Raw genomic sequence first — 21,675 nt, forward strand, 5'->3', positions numbered from 1 at the left:
GGTAACGGATATGTGTCAACTACAATGTTTTTATTGAGGGACCTAAGGTCCACACATAATCTAAGATCTTGATTCTTTTTAAGAGCAATAACAATTGCAGAAACCCACTCAGAGCTGTCAGTGGACTCAATAATACCTTCAGAACATAAAGAATCTAAATGTGACTTTAGTTTATCCCTTACACCTAAAGGTACCATACGGACTTTATCGTGTATGGGTAGAGCTCCTTTTTTTAGTTTTATTTTGTGTGCGTAACCCTTTACTTCACCCACCTTACTCACAAAAACATTTAAGAAATATCCCTCAGTTGAATAGGACAATCAGAACCTGGACACAAATTTACTCCCAATTTCCCTTAATCATACCATCCAACAATGTTTTTACCAATAAACGCCACATAAATCTTAGTGAAAATCTTGCGGCCCTCAAATTCTAAAAAATCTTCAAAAAAGCCTAACATCTTAATATCAAAATTGCCAAAGGCTTTGGGATTAATGTCAGAAACAGTGAGATCGATACCCACCCAATTCTCATTAAAGAAAACATCAGATAAAATGGTTTCAAAAGCAACATTGCCAACCAAAACAGTTCCCAAAGGCGTCTTAAACGGAACAGTAACGTTATTGATAGAATCATTGAATGAATCATCATAAATGGTGAGAAGTAACTTTTGCATATCCTGCTCAACATTCAAAATATTATTTACACTAGTGCCAGAACTTTTCCTAGGTGCTTTGCATACAGATGAAAAATGTCCAATTTTACCGCATTTGGTACATTTTTTTTTTAAAGGAGGACATTCATGAGAGTTTGCTAAATGTGACTTGGATCCACACCTATAACAACTCAAATCTCTATTATTTTTAACGCCACTCTTATTATGAGTTTGAACAGTACAAACAGAAGAATTATTAATGCTTTTCACATCTTCAGCAGCAATCATTTTTGAAGATTCAATAGATCTTTCAATGCCTTTTGCCAAATCTACAACTTCAGCTAACGTAGGATTACGACATGCAAGGAGTCTTTCTTGTACTTTTTTTGATCCACAATTAAATACAAATTGATCTCTAATTGACAAATCAACATATGCTCCAAATTCACAGTTTGCAGCTAAAACCCTCAAAGCTGCTACATATTCTTCAACAGTTTCGTCAGATAGCTGTTTCCTTTTATGAAATGCATGTCTTTCAATCATCACATTTGGTTCATCCTCAAATTCTTTTCAAGCCTTGCAACTGCCTCTTTAAATACATTCCAACCATCTCCTCCATCACTTGGTGGCGCTATGGGTACAAGATTTTTGAAAATCTCAATTGCAGCTGTACCTAGATAACTAAAGCGAATCGCATTTTTTCTTTCAGCTGAAAATTTCGTACCATCAATGGCCACAATATAGTTCTTTAAGGTTTCGAACCATTTCTTCCATCGTAATTTAGGCTTTCCAGGTATTTCCAAAAATTTTGTGGGTTGATTGCAAATTTGAGAAGATGCCATATCAAAATAAAAAAAAAAAAAACAAGAATAAAATGAAATAATAAAATGGAGATTACTGTAAGATTTAGTACAAGGTAAGTATACACGTGTGCATATCACTGTTTTAACGATATCAAGTAACATGCACTTTTAAAAGTATAGTGTGCATATCACTGTTATAAGAATCGAAAATTATCAGTTGTAGAATTTTCCTTTTCTCCTTTAAAAATATATTCTTCTCCTTTTGTTATTTTCAAATGTAATAAGAAGAAGTGTACGAATCACTGAATTTGCGCAATTGCCAATTGCATCAAAACGAAGCGAAGCAAGTAATATTATGCACGTTAACACAGCCAGTAAATCAGCTGATATTCCGTCGAAGTGCAAATTTAATATGGCTGCGACGTTGCGTGAGCACGTAAACGTCCTATCAATCTTGCCAATGATGACGTGTGCGCGAGGCTAGAGCGGTGAATACCAAGCGCTCAATAGCAACGGTTGTTTGGCATCACACGTCATACTTCTCTTGCGTGAGCAGCTCCGAGCGTATAGCAACCATCAAGCTCGAGCAGGCTCGCTGCAAGAACGGCTCTTCGCACCTCAAAGTAAGAAAAAAACAGTACCTTAATTTTCCTGAACAGGAGATAGCCGCCGGCAAAACACGGAAGTTGAGAAAACAGCCACGAAGCAGCAATCAAGTAGGCAAAAGGTAAAATCCTCAATTCAAATCTTCATCAGGGAAAAAAAAATGAAACTTGGCACAATGTGTCGGCACGGTTTCAAAAGAATCTCGTCGCCATTGTAAGAAGCGAGGGAGTCCAAGAAAAGTTAAATACTTATTTATTTAAGTGCCAAGGAAAGACACACTGGTGCACAAGCTCAGGCGTCCTGTCAGGTCAGCCCAACTGCTTCTCTGACATTCAACCCAAAGCTCATACCTCAGCAAGTTCCACATTACATAGAACAATTCTAAGGCGATGTTACAAAGCAAGATGACATCAAAGATTCTAATTCTAACATGAAAAGTAAAGAAATAAATATTTACCACACCCTTATTGGCGGTATGGCGTAGCTCCATCACGCTGCTCACTTGATGAAAGGTACATATGACTGCACCCATTCCTGAGCACTTTCTCCTGTACCATAACGGCCTGTAACATCAGACCACACGTTTTTCGATTTTTTAGAGATGGCACGGCCCCCAAGCGCTGTTAACTCCTCTTTTGTACTGTTCTCATTGGAAGGCACCTGTGTGATCCCCTATTCCGGAGCACTTTTCTTTGAACTATCATGGTTTGCATGGAATCACCAGGCACTACAGCCTCTTTAGGCTGTTCCCATTCCCTCATTAATTGTGGTATCCTCTTAATTGTGTTAAAGACACAAACCTTACTGGGCTTCACTTCAGCAGTGTTCAATCTAGCCTAGCTTAATAACATCTGACGAGATATCAGATTCCTCTAGGTGTAGTTGGCAGTTTGGACTTTGTGTATAGCTCCCAGACAGAGAAACAAATTGGGAATTGGTGTTGCCAGATTGGGTCATCTCTGACTTGATGAGGGGAGGAGCTGTCACCTACTACACTTCCACATAACAATGACTCTGCCTCAGCTCACTTGCAAATATTTTCCCACTGTAAAGAAGAGGATAAAGGGAAATGAAGCCAACTTGTAAATCAAATCTAGAGATAGTTAGATTTTGATTGAAGTTTGTTTATTCTTCAGGCTTGAAAGGAAGTCACTGGAGCACGTCTGTTGCGGTAGAAATCCAACTGCTGACCGAGTCCTTTAGTTTGGAATCATCTACCGCAACAGAGGCACGACACGAGCACTCCTTGAAAGTAAACATACTTTCAAGAAGCGCACGCCACAGAACAACGAATACACAGAAGAGATCTGACATCACAGTGAAACAACTTCCATCATCTACTTACGTACTCTACATCATCTCCCTTTTTTTAATAAAAGAAAACAAGCTGTCAATCATAAGAAAAACTAAGACAAATAAAAATCCTTAAATTTTGCAGGGAATGAACAGTTCCTTGTAGGTCTGAATGATACAGATGTAGTGGGTGTGGGAGAATCATAATTGTTCTGTGAATCAGATACTTGAGAAGTGGATCGAGTTGGGCTGCAAGCTGCGATTTGAAAAGATTGTGTGTGAGAACTGTCAGAAGGTGAGCCAATGGAGAAATTAGAACTTTGAAAGGATTGTGTGTGAGAATTGTCAGAAGGTGAGCCAATGGGGAAATGAGAACAACAAGATGAATCAAAATAGTGTTTAGTCATCCTAATTCTATTAGCTTGTTCAGGGGAAAGTTCAACTATAGCTCTTTTATTCCACCACCCCTTTTATCCAAAAAAACGGACCCCTTTGCAACTTTTAAAATTTGTGTGGGCAAGGAAAATTTCGAAACACCTTTACTAACTCTACATGGATTTTTGATCATCACCCAATCACCAACTCTGAATGTATGTACGGCATGTTTAACTAAAGAATAAAAATGTCTCCTTTGTACTTCCTGTTGCAACAAGACATTTCTTCTAAGAATATGCTTATCATTACAAGCTAAACAATTTCTGTCTTTACCTGAAAGACCTTTTATCCAAGATGGGCAAATGTTCCCATTAGGATTCCTTCTTTTCAGTAATCTAAAGGGAGAAATGCCCGTGGTGGAATGAGGGGTAACAATGTATGACCAAATCTTTTTCCTTAGAAAGTCTTCCACATCAACATTGGTAGAAATAGCAGACTGAATACCCTCCTTAATAAATCTATTCATTCTCTCAATAAGACCGTTCGAGGAAGGAGAATACAATGCCACCCTTAGATGCTTAATGTCATGTGCATTAAAATACTCTTGCATTAAAGAAGAACAGAAATGTGACCCATTATCCGTTACAATTTCTTTTGGTGACCCCTCCGCTAGAAAAACTCTGTTAAGAAATTTGATGACAGTATGTGAATTTGGAGCTTCACAAAAATCAAAATCAACCCATTTTGAATGATAATCAATGAGAGTAATGATAAACCTTCTATGCTGAGGTAAAACACCAAACGGACCAGCGAAATCAATAGCAATTCTAGACCAAGGCTCCTCAGGCAAAGGAACACAGTGTAAAGGAAGATGAGATGTCTTCCAATGTTTATCTGAAACCAAACATGTATTGCAATTGGTAATCCAATTAGATATATCTCCATCTAGACCTGGCCACCAAAAGTGTTCTTTAATTTTCCTTGAAGTGGCACCAACTCCTAAATGTCCTTCATGAGCTGCATGAAAAAGTTTGTTTCTAAAAGTGGATGGAGGAACACATTGATCTACCCGAAAAATCACATCATTGACAATTGATAAATCATTAGACACTTGAGCAAATGATTTTAAGGGAGATGGAAGAGAACGTTCTTTGGGACAACCAGATATAATCATGTTCTTAACAGCAGAAAGAGTAGCATCCTCACCATAAGCTTTGACCCAATCTGAACGTGAGATACTAAAAGGAGACAGAATCAAATCCTCATTGAAGCAACAACACATTCTACATCATCATAACTTGAATCAGATGAATTGTCTTTTAAGGATAACCTGGAAAGACAATCTACTCTCAAATTATGTCCTCCCGAATTGTGTTGTATTTTAAAGTTAAATTCATGTAATCTTGACAAAATTCTTACTAACCTGGCTGAGGCCTTACCAGTGCCATTTCCATTGAGGAGGTGCAACAAGGGTTTATGATCACTAAGGAGAATGAAATGTGAACCCCAGATATAGGTTTTGCTACTGCCCATGTGCAGGCTAAAGCTTCTCTCTCAATAGTGCTATAATTTCTTTCAGCACTACTCAGAGATCTGGAAGCAAACCCTATGGTATGCTCTCTTGAACCTATCCATTGACAAAGGACTGCGCCCAATCCATGTTGACTGGCATCAACCGAGATTGTACACTTTAATCCTGGGGTAAAAGATGATAGAACAGGAGCCTCAATTATGACTTTCTTAACTAGGTTAAACGCATCATCAACCTCACTTGACCAATTAAATTTCTCATTTTTCTTGAGAAGAGCACGCAAAGGCTGAACAATCTGGGAGTAACCCTGGATAAACCGAGAATAATACTCTGTTAATCCTAAAAAAGATTTCAGTTTATCTTTATCAGAGGGAATTGGTACATTTGAAATCGCTTGAGTAAGAGAAAATTTTGGTTTTATTCCATTTTCTGAGAGAGAGTGACCCAAATAATCTACTTCCTTTTCAAAAAATCTACATTTGTCTTTCACTAACGTTACACCAACCTCCTTAAAGCGGGATAAAACTGCTTGCAAAGTGTGAATATGATCAATCTCATTTTTAGAAAAAATAAGAACGTCATCCTGGGAGGCTTGTACAGATGGTATATCTTTAAGTAGGTCATCCATAAATTTCTGGAAAACGCTGGCTGCAGAATCCAAACCAAAAGGAAGTCTTAAATATTTATATGCTCCAAAAGGAGTGATAAATGTAGTAAGCTCAGATGACAATGCTGACAAAGGAATTTGATGATAAGCACTCCGTAAATCAAGCAAAGTAAAACATTTTGCACCAGATATGCCAGCGGGTAAATCTTGAATTTTTGGGAGAGGATGACAGTCAATGATTATATTCTGATTTAATGAGCGAAGGTCAGCACACAAACGAATGCTAGAGTCCTTCTTTTTAACGATAACTATAGGACTGACCCATTGTGAAGAATTAGTTGTCTCAATTATACCTTCAGAGACCATTTTATCTAATAATTTTTTTAGATCCTCTTTAACATTTAAGGGTATTGTCCTTAATTTGTGCATAGCTGGGATTGCGCCTGGTTTGAGCCTAATTAAGTGCTCATAGTTTTTGATTTTCCCAACTGACTCTTTGAATACCTCTGGAAACTCTGAAATAATACCACTAACTAGATCACTTAAATTTTCTGAAACTAATGAAATGGATACATCATTAACCTGTACTGGAGAATCCGAACCTGGAACTAGCTTAAGTCCCATTTTCGCAAGATCTTGCCAACCCACAATACATCTTCCTTCAATTGCAACATATACTTTAGTGCAAATGCACCTTCCCAAACATGTCACATCACCCATAAAGTAACCCAACATGTCGATGTCTTTGCCACCATAACCCTTTGGAACAATATCCAAAGGATGCAATTTCATGGAATGAGATGACCAATGATGATTAAATAAAACATCAGAAATTATGGTTACAGGTGCACCAGAGTCTGCCATCATATTAAAAGAAATGTTATTAATCATAACTTCGCACGTAGTTTCTTTTGCACGACCATTCACTGAAGACTTTCCATCAGTATCAATTGCAAGAATGATCTTTTTCTCTAAAGACTGTGACACAATATTAACAGTATTAATATCCAGATTTTGCATAGATGAGTCAACAGAAGCAATGTTTATGTCTGGGTATTCCATTGAAGAGACATCACTGACTTGAACAAATCTCTTGCTCCTACAAACTGTGTAAAAATGACCAATCTTTTGACAATTAGAACATTTCTTTCCAAGGGCCTGGCAAATAGGACTGTTCCCAAGATGTGTTCTTGACCCACATCTATAGCATGAAGAAGTAATTCTCCTCTGAAACGGTTTTACAAAAGGTCTAACAAATTTGTTTTTTGTAGAAATGGCATTGACTTCTGATCCATTCTGTGAACTTGTTGATAAAGCTGTTTCTTGTGAGATGCATTGTGATGAAATAATAGATCGCTCAATGCTTTTAGCCATATCTATTACCTCTGATAATGTTGGATCACGGCAGCTTAAAATTCTTTCTTGTATTTTTTTATGATAACATTTGTATACAAATTGATCCCTGATGACTATATCAAGATAAGCATCAAAATTGCATTCTGCTGCTAAATTTCTGAGAGCCGAAATAAACTCTTCCACTGTTTCATTTGGCTCTTGTTTTCTTCTCATAAAATTTTATCGTTCAAGCATAACATTTGGTTGTTCCAGAAATTTCTTGTTCAGTCTTTGAACTGCATCTGAAAAAACATTCCATCCATCTCTATTTCCAGGCGGGGGAATTCCGGGAGGAAGGTTATCAAAAATTTCCCGTCTCGCTTTTCCCAAGTGACTATACAAAATTGCTAACTTTCTTTTAGCAGAATAATCATCAGCATCAATTGCAACCAAATAACTCTGGAAACTACGAAACCAGGTTTTCCATATTTCTCTTGGTTTCCCAGAGACAGGAAGAAACTGTTCCAGAAGTACGATCTGTTGATTTGTTGCCATTATGTTGTCTTGCATAGACACAAACTTATATTTAAAAACTTTCAATAAGGTTACTGCTTTAAATAAGTGTTATTGACAAAATGACAATTAAGTAAATATTTCTGTATTATCTCCTTTTAAAATTATTATTTCTTCTCTCTTCTGTAAATTATAATTAAGATTTAAAATACCTTGTATTTTTCTGCAAATTTTCCCTCTTTTACTCGTAAAAGAGACTTTTCTTTCTTGTTTTTATTTATGTGGCCTTAAAATCACGAAATTTGCATATTTAGCGTGTATATCGCTGAAGAATATACACAATGCGCCAGCTCGTACAAAGTTATCTCCTTTCCGATCTTTGTTTGTCCGATCGGAGACTCTGTAGTCATGGAAACGACTCTTTTATGCTTCAAAATGGCCGCCGTCATGTGCGTGATGACGTGCACGTTGTATTTCGTTCTGGTGGTTGCTGGGATACTAGGTTGTGAGCGCGAGACGTCAGATGAGGGTGTGAGCCAGAAAAGGCAAAACACTCATAAATCCGCCATTAGCCCAACAGAAATGGTACAGGAACGCAGGTAAGCTCTCCAAAAACCTTTTCACGCTGCCGTCCACAATCCACGCTTCTTTTGTAATGGTAATGCGTGCAAGTCTTGTGAAGTCTTCTTTTCGTTAAAATCATCGCCAAAATGTAAAGAAGAGGATAAAGGGAAATGAAGCCAACTTGTAAATCAAATCCAGAGATCGTTAGATTTTGATTGAAGTTTGTTTATTCTTCAGGCTTGAAAGGAAGTCACTGGAGCACGTCTGTTGCGGTAGAAATCCAACTGCTGACCGAGTCCTTCAGTTTGGAATCATCTACCACAACAGAGGCACGACACGATCACTCCTTGAAAGTAAACATACTTTCAAGAAGCGCACGCCACAGAACAAAGAATACACAGAAGAGATCTGACATCACAGTGAAACAACTTACATCATCTACTTACGTACTCTACACCCACCAGTCTATTGTGACCCAAACAAGCTGAGGCCAGTACAGGAAGGCAGGAAATTCCAAACACCTCTGGTGGTGTAAACCCCTTGAAGCTTCTCTTACTTCCAACGTGGCACCAAGTAAACATATTGAACCCTCAGACCCAGTTTTCTGTACACATCTGGACCTGGTGAAGACTCAGTAGGGGTGCTGTGCTGATCTGCTGCAAGGACTACTGCTACTTTGCTGCCCTGCTTCCTAAGTGGGAAGGACAAGACCTGCAATCCAGGACCACTAGAGTGACTCCAAGGGCTAGGTGACTGGCCTCATGGTCACAGCCTCATGGACAGAGAAGTCTCCAAAGGCTTCAACACGGCACCTGGATTCTGTCTGGTGTGAGTCTTGCCCCTTAAGAGGTGCCACCCCAATCCTGGACCCTTGGAAGTGGGTCTGAAGGTGCTCTGCCAGCCCTGCAGTGGTCTCTTAGGCAGAACTGACAAAGCAAGGCCTATCTCCTCACAGCTGCACATTGGAACCGCCGCTGTGCAATGCATTCCTGCCACAGGACTTCCTATTACAAGCCTTCTTTGACGGCACCCTCGAAGACAGCACCAAACCTCACTATTCAAGCTCCATCAATGGCTTTATCAAAATCACTGCTATATGATGCATCCTTGACCCAGGACCCTACATCACAGCCCACAACTCATGGGAACATTCTCTGTCTGGCGCATCCTCCATGCAGGATCTTGCAGTGTCCTGCAACCAGGATTTGAGGTACTTTGTTCAGCAGGGCTATCCTGTTTGTTGTATCCAGCCCACCCTCCATTGCAGTTGGCCTGAATTTATGACTTTGTCCCAGTCTGGTGCTACCAAATTACCACAGTTGGAGCTTTGTGCTTCTAAGCATTGTTTTCACTTAAACCTTTAAATTTGATTATATCTCCAGCTCTACTAATTGAACTTTTTATCGGTTTGGTCTCAAATTAAATTATTCTCTATGTTTTGTAAATTGGTGTGGTATTTTTCTTGTGTTGTGTTTTTACTTTATTACTGTTTGAATTGCTGCATAAATACTTCCCACATTGCCATTAAGTTAAGCCTAACTTCTTTGTGCCAGGCTGCCAGAGGGTTGAGCGCAGGCTAATTTGGGGTTTGCTTGTGTTTCACTGTGACAGGAATTGTGGTTGCTGCTAGAGTTGGATTTTACACTCCTTAACCAGGAACTGAGGGGCGTATTTATAAGGGAATGGCGGAGCATGTCGTTAAGCACAAAATGCTAACACCCCACTTCGCCATTCCGAAAACGAAGAGGTGAGCTATTTTTTTTAATATACCTGTGTTTACCCTAGCGCTGGTGCTAAATTAAGCTGCTTAGCGCCAACACAGGCACTGTTGCAACACAATGATCCCATCTGTAGACTTGCTGCCCCAAGAGTAGCTGTATTGGGTGCCTTAGGGGTTTTGTACATTTTTAGTCTAATGAAAAACTGCTAATAAATTATCTATATCTGGAAAACAATGATGTCCACAGGTTTTAGGTCAAGCCTATAGCGGCAGCGCGCATGCGCTGCTCGCTTTGCGAGGCATGCAGTATTCAGTATGGCGTGGAAGCTTCGTGGAAGCTCTGCCCACTCTCCGCCCATCTTTTTAATTGGTTTTGGTCCTAAATGCTGCCTTCCAATTGGTTTTAGGCCTGTTAGTCCCTTCTCATGACGGCCATGTCGTCATTAGTATCCTTCCGTGGTTACTGGCCCCTTTACTTCAAACACTATTTTCTTCTCGTAGCCCCCCTCCCACAGTCTGTGACTTCTGCCCCCCTCACACTACACTCCCGTTCGTGCCTTCTTGCACGCCCGCAGTCCCGTTTCCAATGCAATAGGTCTTGCGTAAATGCGAGTCCTATTGCATTGCAAATGCTTGTTTATTTCTTTCTCCTCCCTTGTAATCCCTCTTCCCTCCTCCCTCACCATTCCTTCCTCCTCCCCCTCTCTGATGTCATTACTCTCCACCTCTGATCTTGCCTGTCATATTTCCTGAGGTTCTCTCTCCTTTTACATTGACTTCCTCTTCCCTCTATCCAGTGTCCTTCTGCCCCCTTTAATCCTCTCACACGTCTTTCCAACTCTCTCCTTGCTTCCCTCGTTTCCCACTTTCTTTCTCACTCCCTTGCACCTGGCTTTCTTTCTCTCTCCCCCCTCTTCTCTCCTTTCTAACACTCTGTGTGTCTCGCCCCTTTGCATCGGACTAGCTCTCCTTTCCCCCTCTCCCTGGCCCTCCAGTCACCTGGCGCGGGGTTGCTCTGCGTGGAGGTGTAGTCTGCAGATGGTTGAGGTGCTTCCCCCGTGCTGCGGTGCCTCGGTCTTGCATCACTCCCTCTCCACCCCTAGCTGGAGGGCACGGATCTGTGCGTGCGGGTGGGGCCCCACCGAGCACCGCGTGTTTGCTTTGTGCAGGACTCGTGTCTGCTCCGAGGTCTTGTGCTTTCTTTACTAGGACCTTCAGCTGCTGTGCGCACCCTGTGACCCTGGGCCGTCCGCTTGATTTTCCACACGCCTTTATTTGTTCTAAATTCTGAATCTGAAGGGGAGGGCGGGAGTTTGGGAGCGCCCAGGCCTCGCATAGGCGGTGCTTTATAAAGTGTCTTGCAGAGGTGATGCCTACACCCCCCTCTCAATGTCTGCAGGGACCAGGTTTGCATGCTTGATGTTATCGCACGTGACAAACATTACTGTGACCCAAACACCTTCTCTTCTCAGAAGATGCTCTCCAGGGACCCACGCTGCAGAGGTTTACTTGAAAATCGCCAGATCTGTCCCACTTAATGCGTGGTGCACAAGTCTTCGCGTCCAGTGTGTGTTGCACGTGTCTCCACAGGAGTGCCCTTCTGACGTGCTCTGGTTTGGTGATGTCACCATAGATAGGTGACTGGAATTGTCTGACAGCAGACAAAAAAGGAAAATTATCTGGCATAATACCGAACATTTTGTGGTAGTATTACCTCATTCTTTTGGAGTTTTTACACGTTAACTTAATCTGGGCAACTATTTTTCCTCATTAGTACCACTTTGAGACCCAAATACAGAAATAAACAACAGAAAGATGAGCAGTCAACGTTTGCCAGGGGTCTTCCACCCTGCAACAACATGTGTTGCTGCTTTTGGGAAACTTTTGATCTATTTGAGCTGAAAACTTTTTGTTGTTGAAATCTGCCCATTAAGCAGCAAGTGATAGGTAATGTGGCAAACCCATAACAATGCAAAAACACAGCCCCAGCAAAATTGTATAATTCCAGGGTCCCTGGCCTTGGTTTATCGGGCCTCTGATCCTGTCCCCCTTTAATTGTTGCTGCAAGAGAAACGGTTTGCAACTGTACAAAACCTGTGCAATCTTTATCAAGCCAAATGAGCAGTGGGCTGACCCAAGGCAGGCCTGTCAGAAGATGTGGTGGTAGAGGGGTCATTAGTACCCAGGCCCTGAGGGCCCCTCACTGGTATGGGGAGCTTTTATTTACAGATTTTAGAGCAGAGCTTCCCTCTGTTAATGATGAGGCAGGTAACACAGCCACGGCCGCTAGATGGCGCAGAGGTCAGTAAAATACCAAAATTGCTTTCTGTTGAGAGACTTCCTTTTGTTTTCTGGCAACTGCCTCTATTTAACTTTCTTGATAGAAAACGACCAGCAAAGGTCAGTAAAATACCAGAATCACTCTAGCATTCTCTAGATTCCAGTCCATAGAAGTTATCTTCCACAAGCACCCATAGACAGTAATATTTTTTTTCAAGTCTTGTATTTTCAGTGATATGGCCACCAAAGGCACTGATTATGTATTAAAAACAGAGCTTTGGACTATACCATTTCCCGCTCAAAGGCAATATTTCTCTCTGTGTGTTCCCATACCTGGCGTATCACGCAGTTTGGTGCTTACTTTCCCTCCATGTTAAAGAACAGTAGATGTTTCAGCACCCAGGTTAATATGCTGCATAACCAAATACATATATGGTCCCAAAGGTGAGACCAATTGCATTGCAAATGCTTGTTGTACTTGGGTATTAAGAGCAAGTGGAACAAAATCAATTTTAATAGTATTTACTACTGGAAGAATGTGCTAGGTTTGAAGTGAAGTACATATGCTTTAATATTTATTACATATGTGAGGCAACAATAGTGCATAGTCATTTACTTCATTATTGCTATTTCTATTCTTTAAGTCTTTCTGTAACATTGCCCATTAAGAAAACCTATTTATTCTACTTTGAAACCAGAAAAAATGATTTGAATCATTTCCACCCCAATTCTAAACCAAACCCTTACTCTTTAGAAGTCTCCAACCTGTCACTCTCATATATGCACATTTTGGCACAATTAGTTTGATCTTCCAATGCAATACTTCAGAGAGGGCTTGACAAATATATATCCCTCCCTCTCCGCTCCCTTTTGTGCTCTGTTTATGGTCTAGTAATGACGTGTCTACATGGGACATTCCACCTCCAGCCAAATCTTCAATAATAATTTGCTCTCATTACTCGCATTTCTTGCCTCACACCTGAAGCCTCAGTTCCCTCATGCAACTTTGGTGCCCTTCTTGGAACCAGGCTTACCTTCTGAGACAGTTCTTCACTTATTGCCTTTTAATGTTCTGTCTTAACCGAACCTTACCCGTCAAACTTGCCAATATGGCTCCTCTTAGTTAAAAATGTCCATGGCCCATCTTCTATTTTTAGTCCAACATCTTAGAAAAGCTCATCATGTCTAACTTTATTTATCTATTGCTTCCCTTTCACCACAAGACCTGTTCCAACCCCAGCACTGTTGCATCATCTGTCCCTTTAGCTGTCTACGAATTGCTTGACCGCTAAACATTCCTGCTGGGGGGCGTGTCCTGGACACCGAGGGAGAGCTTTATTTTGGAAGGCCTGGGTGAACAAAGGTACTTACTCATTTCTCAACTCTATAATGCTGGCTCTCCTATTCCCCTTTCTGAAAACTCTTCCACTTATGATCTACTAATATCGAGAATTATGCACCTTGATCCATAACATTATTTCGCAGCAATTTCCTCTCATCACTGCTCTCCTTCTCACCCAATTGCCAATACTATTCATTCGAAAGCGGCTCATCTCTATAAGCTTCTGTTTACTCCTGACTCTAATTGAGCCAAAGCACATAATGAGACTTTATCGGAGACTGATTTTGGGCTCTCCTACCCAGTTTCAATATTGGATAGAATATAGACAAAAATTACTTAAACTGCTCACACTTCTATAATCTCATGCAAACACTTTACTTCATCTACAACAGAGTATTCTACACCGCAGCTCGCCTTTTTAAGCACATGCTTATGCAACATAGCACTTGCAGGAAATGTCACACTCTCCCAGGTACAGTCTTCCATGTGTTCTTTGCCTGTCCCACTCTGTCTACAATTTGGTTTTCAATATGGAACCGTATTACTGACATTATTCAAGTTATTGTACCCTTTTCACCTAACCTACTTTTCTTAGGTAGTGCCCATGACCTTTGGAGCTTGAACAAAACAATTGGTAAATTACTAGGCCCGCCACTGTCCACAGCTATTTCTACAACGCATCCACTTGGAAGCTATTGACAAGCCCACTCTCCTATCTTGGTGGAACTCAGTTTGTTATCATCACAGGTTAGACAGCTATAAGATTGATTCACTGCAGTTATCTATCAAGCAGTCTCAATTATGGATGCTGCACAATCCCTATCTATCACACTCTGCTAAGGGATATGCACTTGCCTCTACCTGATTGTATACTTTTGCATGACATATTCTCTCATAAGAGGTTTATGCAATTACAATACAATATTGTTATACTAAATATTGTTTAGTATAAAGAAATGTTGTTGTATTTAGTATGCAACATTTCATACTTCACACTTCTATCCTTTCAAGAGATTATGTGTGCATTATCTTTTCTATTTCTGCTTCCCTTTCTCTTCTCTCTCTTCTTTTCTTCCTTCCCCCTACCATCAACTATAATAATTGCTTTTTAGATTGCACCTTCAGTATGCTTTCCCTTCTTCTTTGTGCTTGAATCTTACTCATTATGTCTTTTCCATTATTATTTGTGTGTTTATCATTTGGTAATGCACTCTTTTAATATTTGTCACTTTTCATGATTCGATAAAATGTTTTTTTTTTTTTTTTTAAAGAAGTTTTTTGGCTTTAGGACTCTGGGCACTTTACCAAAGCTATTCAGTGCTAACGTGCATGTGCTCTCTCCTTTAAAAATGGTATGATTTTGCATATTTAATTTACCTGTAAGTCCCTTGTACAGTGGTATCCCATATACCCAGGGCCTGTAAATTACAAGCTATTAGTGGACCTGCAGCGCTGCTTGCACCACTAACAGAAGTAGCTTAAAAAAACCCGTCTCAGGCCTCTGCCACTGCAGGGCCTGTGTGCGCAGTTTACAGCCACAGTGACTTGGCAGTTAAAGTAAATTGCCAAGCCCGAAATTTCCCTTTTGCTACATATAAGTCACCCCTAAGGTAGGCCCTTGGTAACCGTATGGACAGGGTGCTGTGTAGGTAAAAGGAAGGACATGTGCCTTGATTGTGTGACACGTCCTGGTAGTGACAAACAGCCTATTTGGATTCTCACTGCTGCTTCTTTTATAGGTTTGCATTGGGAATTCCCTGATATGTTTTTCAGCTATAATTTCTGATCTGGAAGGAGTAGCGTTTCCATGTTTGCTATGTTTGGAATAGTGGTGAAAAATCCTGCTTATTGGTGAAGGTGTATTTTTGCATTACTTTTTTAGAATTGCTACTTTTAGAAAGTGGGCATTTCTATGTGCTTATGAGCCTTCGTGCGTTGCAGCCTGACTCCAATACACATCAAGGGAAGAGTAGCAGCTGGTCTTGTGCACACAGCCATCACAGAGGAAGGATTGGGTGTAACAGGGTTGTATCAGCATTTAGCTGCATGCTGAATGGTCTTCCTTGGATGGAAGAGAGGGAGGTGGGGCACACTTACATTTGTACAAACTGGGCCCTGTGCTCACTCAAAGGGCTTGTTTACCCCTGACTGTTGTCTTTAGCTGGAGCTGAGATTCAATGTGGGTGTTGTGCACTTCGAAAAGTTCTTTTGAAGTTACCTCCACATCAAAGACATTTTGAGTATAAGTACAGGGGCTCTGACCCCATGATTTTAGATGCTCCATGGGACTTGCAACCAGATGCTGTTGGCACTACAGACTTTACCTTGCCAGAAGGAACTGTCATGTTCTCAGGTAAAAACGCCATTGATTCACTTGTTTGTGCTGACCTGTGTCCTGCTAGGGCTACAAGAAGCATTTCCTCTTTACTACAAGGATTCTATGTGCTGGTCTGCTGCCTTTATTCCTTTGTGTGCACCCTAGTGTTCGCAAGGGCATGCTGGCTTGCCCCCTGTTAGTAGGGATTTCAGGGCCATCAAAGATCCACCTTTCTGCCCATGCCATGGGACTCGACATCAGGGGAACATTGGTCGTATTCAGCGTGTCTGAGGCATCCCTGCTTTCCCCAGCGTGTGTTTAGCACTTTTGGAAGAGTGGGGACTGCTTATGCCTCTTTTGTTGTTCCAAGCCAGTGCGTGGGGAGCATTTTTACCCCTGTGCAGAGCAGCGCAGGTTGAGCTCTTTGCTCTGCTGGAGTCCAAATTGTGAGCACATTCATGTCAGGACCGAGCGTCTTGAAGTACTGTACTCAAGGCTGCCTAACACCTGCAGGGCACTGCCTCAGCACCTATTCAGCACGGGGCTTGAGGATGGGTTATCCAGCAACCCCAGAGGCCAAGGAGTCCTAAGCCTGTGAGCCTAGCCCTGCCTCTGTTTGGAGCTGTGAGCGCTCCCTGAGCAGCGTTCTATATTTCCGAGAGCCGGCATGTGTGCCCCTTATCCTAGCATGTACCTTGGGGGCATTCATTTGAGCTCACGCAGTTTTATGGGGAGAAACCTTGACAGAGGAGCCCCGTTGAGTTGATGTTGGCCTGGGTGTCTTGGCTACCAAAATTATCATATTATCACTAGAAGGTGTACAGGTGTTACTGTGGCCTACAGTTCATAGCTACAAGTGTCCCAAGAAGGGCTCATCTTTTTCTGTATAATATGGAAAAGAAGCACAGGTGCGCTGTCTCTATCAGTTCTCTACACTTGTAGGGGATTTACCCTATGTGTTTATGGTTCTATGGTGACATGTGATGATACCTGATGATTTATGTGGGCTTGCTCCAATCTAACTGCTGCAATTCCAACCCTGATTTTATGCTATTTGTTGTTTTTACCTTGCATTGTCAGGATAAGGAATATTATTTTAGGGTGTAGCTTTTATGCACAGTGATGGTGTTTACATGAGGTGTGCAACATATAAGTCTTTATCTTATTGTACTAACTCTGATGTTATAACAATCGCCTAGTTGGTAAAGTAATTATTGGTTCATGTTGTCTTAGTCTATGATTGTAATCAATACAGAAACGTATTTTTATATAACACTGTGCCAAGTCTCTTTTTGTGGTGTATTTATTGTGTCACTAGTGTGAGTGTGTTGTGCAAAAGCTCTACACATTGCCTCTGGGATAAGCCTGACTGCTCGTGCCAAGCTACCAAGGTGGAAAGCAGGGGTTATCTTGGGTGTGTAACTCCCTTACCCTGAAAAGAGGGGTGGGTTTTGCCTTGCTTAGGTGCATACCCTAGCCAACCAGAAACCCCGTTTCTAACACGTATCCTCTTTCCATTCCTGGAAGAATAAGCACACAGTTTGACATCAAGCTGCATGTAATCCTTTTTAAAACAGTGTTAGCAATCACACAAACAGGTCACTTCATTCCTTTCTGCCCATCTCCCTACGTGTGGTGCTACTGAGGTTAGTGGGGCATACCGTTTCTCCATGCATTTTCTATCACATCTTGCTTCAAACAATTCAATTTAAGGGATCCAAGTCCTTTGTCCTAGATATGTCCTTAAGTGAAATCATTGTGATCATTTAGTGTTGCTAATGTCTTAGGAATCTCCACTGTATTTCCAGCTGAATCAATCGGGGTTTTTCTTGTTTATTTAAGTATACTTTTTTGGTATACCCTAGGATTCAGATACAGAATTAGTTATTTCTAATGAATATCATCTGCACAAGGACATTGGTTCGTCATGCTTGTGTACACCCTTTGAGGTAACCCAGAGCACTCCTCTAGGGGTAAACCAGTATTTTAGTTCACTTACAGGTTTCTTCCCCTGCTTCTATACAATAGGCTTGGCTTATTTTACCTGGCATGTTCCCTTACCCAGCTTGTAACTGCTGTGTCTTGATGAATTCAAAGGTAGAAAGAGAGCTTGAAGTGGGTGGTGTTAAGGAGATGGAAACCCTTAACATATGCAGATGCTTCAATGAAGATTCCATAGATGCATATACACATGTACACACCTGCTTGACCAACCTACTCACAAACCCAAGCACTCAGCTTATTCTATCACTTGCTGACAGACCCACACATGTACTCACCCCCTAAAATCTAACCCACTCACATATTCACTCACTCACTCACTCACTCACTCACTCACTCACTCACTCACTCACTCACTCACTTATCCATTCATTTACACACCCATTAAGTGTGTTTGTCTGCGTGTGGTTTTGAACATGTAACCAACTTTAGAAATGTAGTACATTTTTGTGAAAATTGTCAAATCAATTAACTTGTCTTTATATACAGGGAAAAATGAAACACTTTCAACATCATTTTTTACTTTTGGGCAGTGTTCCCATCTAACTTGCTACAATTAGTTATCATAAACATTAGCACAATCTAACATTTTTTTAAACAGTTGTGTGTTTATTTTTAAATTACTTTACAAAATAAGACAAACAGTTTTCACACATGAAAATTTGATTCAGCACTGTGTACCTCTACACCAAACATTTTTCAAGCACTACAGAGAGGAATGGCACATTTTATTTTGTCTTTTCTTTTGTGCCATGAGCCTTCTTCTTTTGGATGATATAGGAGAAACACTAGGGAAGCCCATGTAAAGGTGTGCTGTACTGATTCAAATAGATTTTGGCTCAAAATGAGAAATCTCTGCATTTCATGGTGTTTGGATCTGCAAAGAAACAAATCAGCTGATTTAAAAAACATAAATGCTTTGTATTTGTTACTCATGTATTTTATTTGTGCAACCGATTCTATGTGATTTCATAGAAAAACAATGACATGGGATACCATTACAGAGAAATCATTTGACCTTATCTGTTTATCTGACATTTTCAGAATGAATGCCATTTACCATTTCATAGAAATCAATATATAGAATGTCTTTTTGTTTGAAATTGGCTTTTGCATGCCTATTTTTAGGGAGTAAATTCAATGGTTACAGGTCAGAAAGAGTTTTGTCTGCCGGTTTATTTCAGGGCTTTACTTCAGGGAAAGTTTTCACATATTTATATATTTTACTTTGTCAACAATTAATTGGGATGTTTTTCATTTGCTGACCTCTCACCACCCCTAAGCACCATCAATCCCTTACCTGTAAAAACTCCCACCACACCTAACCTTCACCTATTCCTCAAACCTAAAAACCCTTTCTACCCCTAAATTCCACCGATTCCAGAAACCTAAACAGTCCTAACTATAGCTAAATTACACCCATCACTGACCTCTAAACTACACCCATCTTTGAACCCTAAAAGCCCTTTCGACCCCTACATGGTGCCCATCCCTGAACCCTAAAATCTCCCACTTTCCCAAACTACACTCATTCCTGAAACTTAAAAATCCCTTTCTATGCCTAAACTCTACATATTCCTGACCCCTTAACACTCCTCACCTCACCCAAACTCCACCCATCCCTAAACCCTAAAAAAAAACCTCACCTCCCAGAATCACAACCTGTCCATTGCCCTTAAAAACTCTCACCACCCCTAAATTCTACCCATCACTGAACCCTTGAAAACACTTTCTACATCTGAACTCCACCCAGATCTAAATCCTTAAAACCCCCTACCGCCCAAAGCTCTTCTCAATCCTGAAGTCATAAAACTCTTTGCCACCCCTTTCTTCTACCCATCACTGAACCCTAAAACCCCTCACCACCCCTACTCTAGGCTTGGGTGGAGACGGAACTCTGCAATGTGGCAAAAAACTCAGCCGCTCTCCGATGAGTTCCACAATCGGCTAAGTGAGGTAATCTGCGCTGGTCATGCTTAATTTTTGTGCCAGGGGTTTGTCCAGCAATGTAAAATTAGCAGGAACGGCACCATGAGCAGCGCAAGAGGGTGCTGCTTCTTTCTTCCGCTCAAGTAGATTTTTTTCTCGAGCGGCAAATTCCTCAACTCGACCCGCAGGTTTCTTAACGTGAGAGGTAGTGGCCTGCAGCGACTGCCCGCACTGGGAAATCTCGCTGGGAGGTGGTCTAGCATGTGATTTTCCTAACCTGAGTTCACCAATTTAACATTGGTGAGCCTCGAGAGTGGAAAAACTCTGCTGCACACCGCACACAGAGTTTTTTGTAACTCTGCACCCTACATGGAGCGCGGAGTCGGAAAAACTCTGCAAAATCCACGAGCAGAGAGTAATTTTACGCCCAGACCTACCCTACACTACACCCATCCCTGAACACTATAAACACTTCACACTCCTAAGCTCCACAAATCTATTGAATCCTAAAAATCACTCACCTCCCAGAAACTCCACCCTTTCGCATTACATAAAAAATCTTCACTACCCCTTAACTCTACCCAACCCTGAACCCTAAAAACACCTTTCTGTGCTTGAACTCCACCCATTCCTAGCCCCTAAAAACCCATCACCCCTAAACATTACCAATCCCTAAAAACAAAAACACCTCACTAGTCCTAAACACTAACTAAATTTAATGTAATTTGAGACTTTTCATAAAATGTATCTTTCCTTTCAATTTTTTGTATTTCCTTAAGATTGTATTTACTGAAAATTGGTTTTCCATGATTTGGTTTCCTCCAATGTGGTTTGTCAGTTTTAATTTTTCTATTAATTCATATACATCATGTGCAACTACGTTTGATAAAAAGGCATGAATGGTTTGTATAATGAATTTATTATATTATTACTTCAGATTTTAATGTTAGCATTGCATCTATAGCATAATACGATTAAAGAAGCTCATAAATTTGGATTCTAAAATAACTCTGAAATATTTAGTTGTTTAACAGATTCTTTGAACTTTGAGTTTCTCATATGTTTTGCTACATAAGGAGATTAGACTGAGATTGTGTTCTAGGCAAGTATACACCAACTGAATGGTTTGTATTAGTAAATCAATTGCTGAAGTGTACATTAGCGGCTCAAAGAAGCAACACTTAGCTATGGTTTCATATATCAGGCAATTACATTGATGTGGGAATATTGGCGATTCATTAACAATTTATTTGGAGCTGGAATATTGGTGATTGTGTATATCTTTATGTTTAAGGCAGAAGATATGCTTTAGTGCATAAATTGCCGTTTACGACTAGGGCATGTCACCCAAATCCAAATCACGACTTTTTCACCTAGTTACCCTAGAGGACCTGGGTATTAATTTGTATTCTCTTCACTTTATTTAGCCCCAAAATAATCAGGGTATGAGAACAAAATTGTACATTAGTCTTAAGAAATAAGGGACATATTTACAAGGGCGCTGCGCCACTGTAACGTCACTTTAATAAATATCCGGTGGCGTACTGCCCTGCACCATATTAACAAAGTAGCGTTAACATACCTTTTGTGACTTACTGCCGCTTTGTAATATGGTACCCTTTCACACAGGTACCTGCGTGAAAGGGTCGTGCAATGGGTGTTGCTGTGGGGGTTCCACCGCAACACCCATTACTTTTTGACGCGGCCAATGATTTACAAGGAGGTGTAAATCTGAGCCATCACCATGCAATAATAGGTGCTAGAATGGCGCAACAAGAAGAAATACTTGTATTTCTCCTCGTTG

The 21,675-nt window shown here is 40.7% G+C and overlaps 1 protein-coding gene across 1 annotated transcript in view; it reads right to left on the reverse strand.

Annotated features, from left to right (window-relative positions):
- Window positions 1–18,543: 18,543 nt before the first annotated feature.
- Window positions 18,544–21,675, reverse strand: part of LOC146866304 (uncharacterized) — a 47,968-nt gene continuing 44,836 nt past the window's right edge. Inside the window, exon 11 of the mRNA XM_085640834.1 lies at window positions 18,544–18,819. Within this exon, the coding sequence (XP_085496960.1) occupies window positions 18,805–18,819 (15 nt within the window). The 3' untranslated portion in view covers window positions 18,544–18,804. The remainder of the gene's footprint in view (window positions 18,820–21,675) is intronic.

This window comes from Triturus cristatus, chromosome 2_1, assembly GCF_964204655.1.
Source record: "Triturus cristatus chromosome 2_1, aTriCri1.1, whole genome shotgun sequence".
Taxonomy (NCBI): Eukaryota; Metazoa; Chordata; class Amphibia; order Caudata; family Salamandridae; genus Triturus; species Triturus cristatus.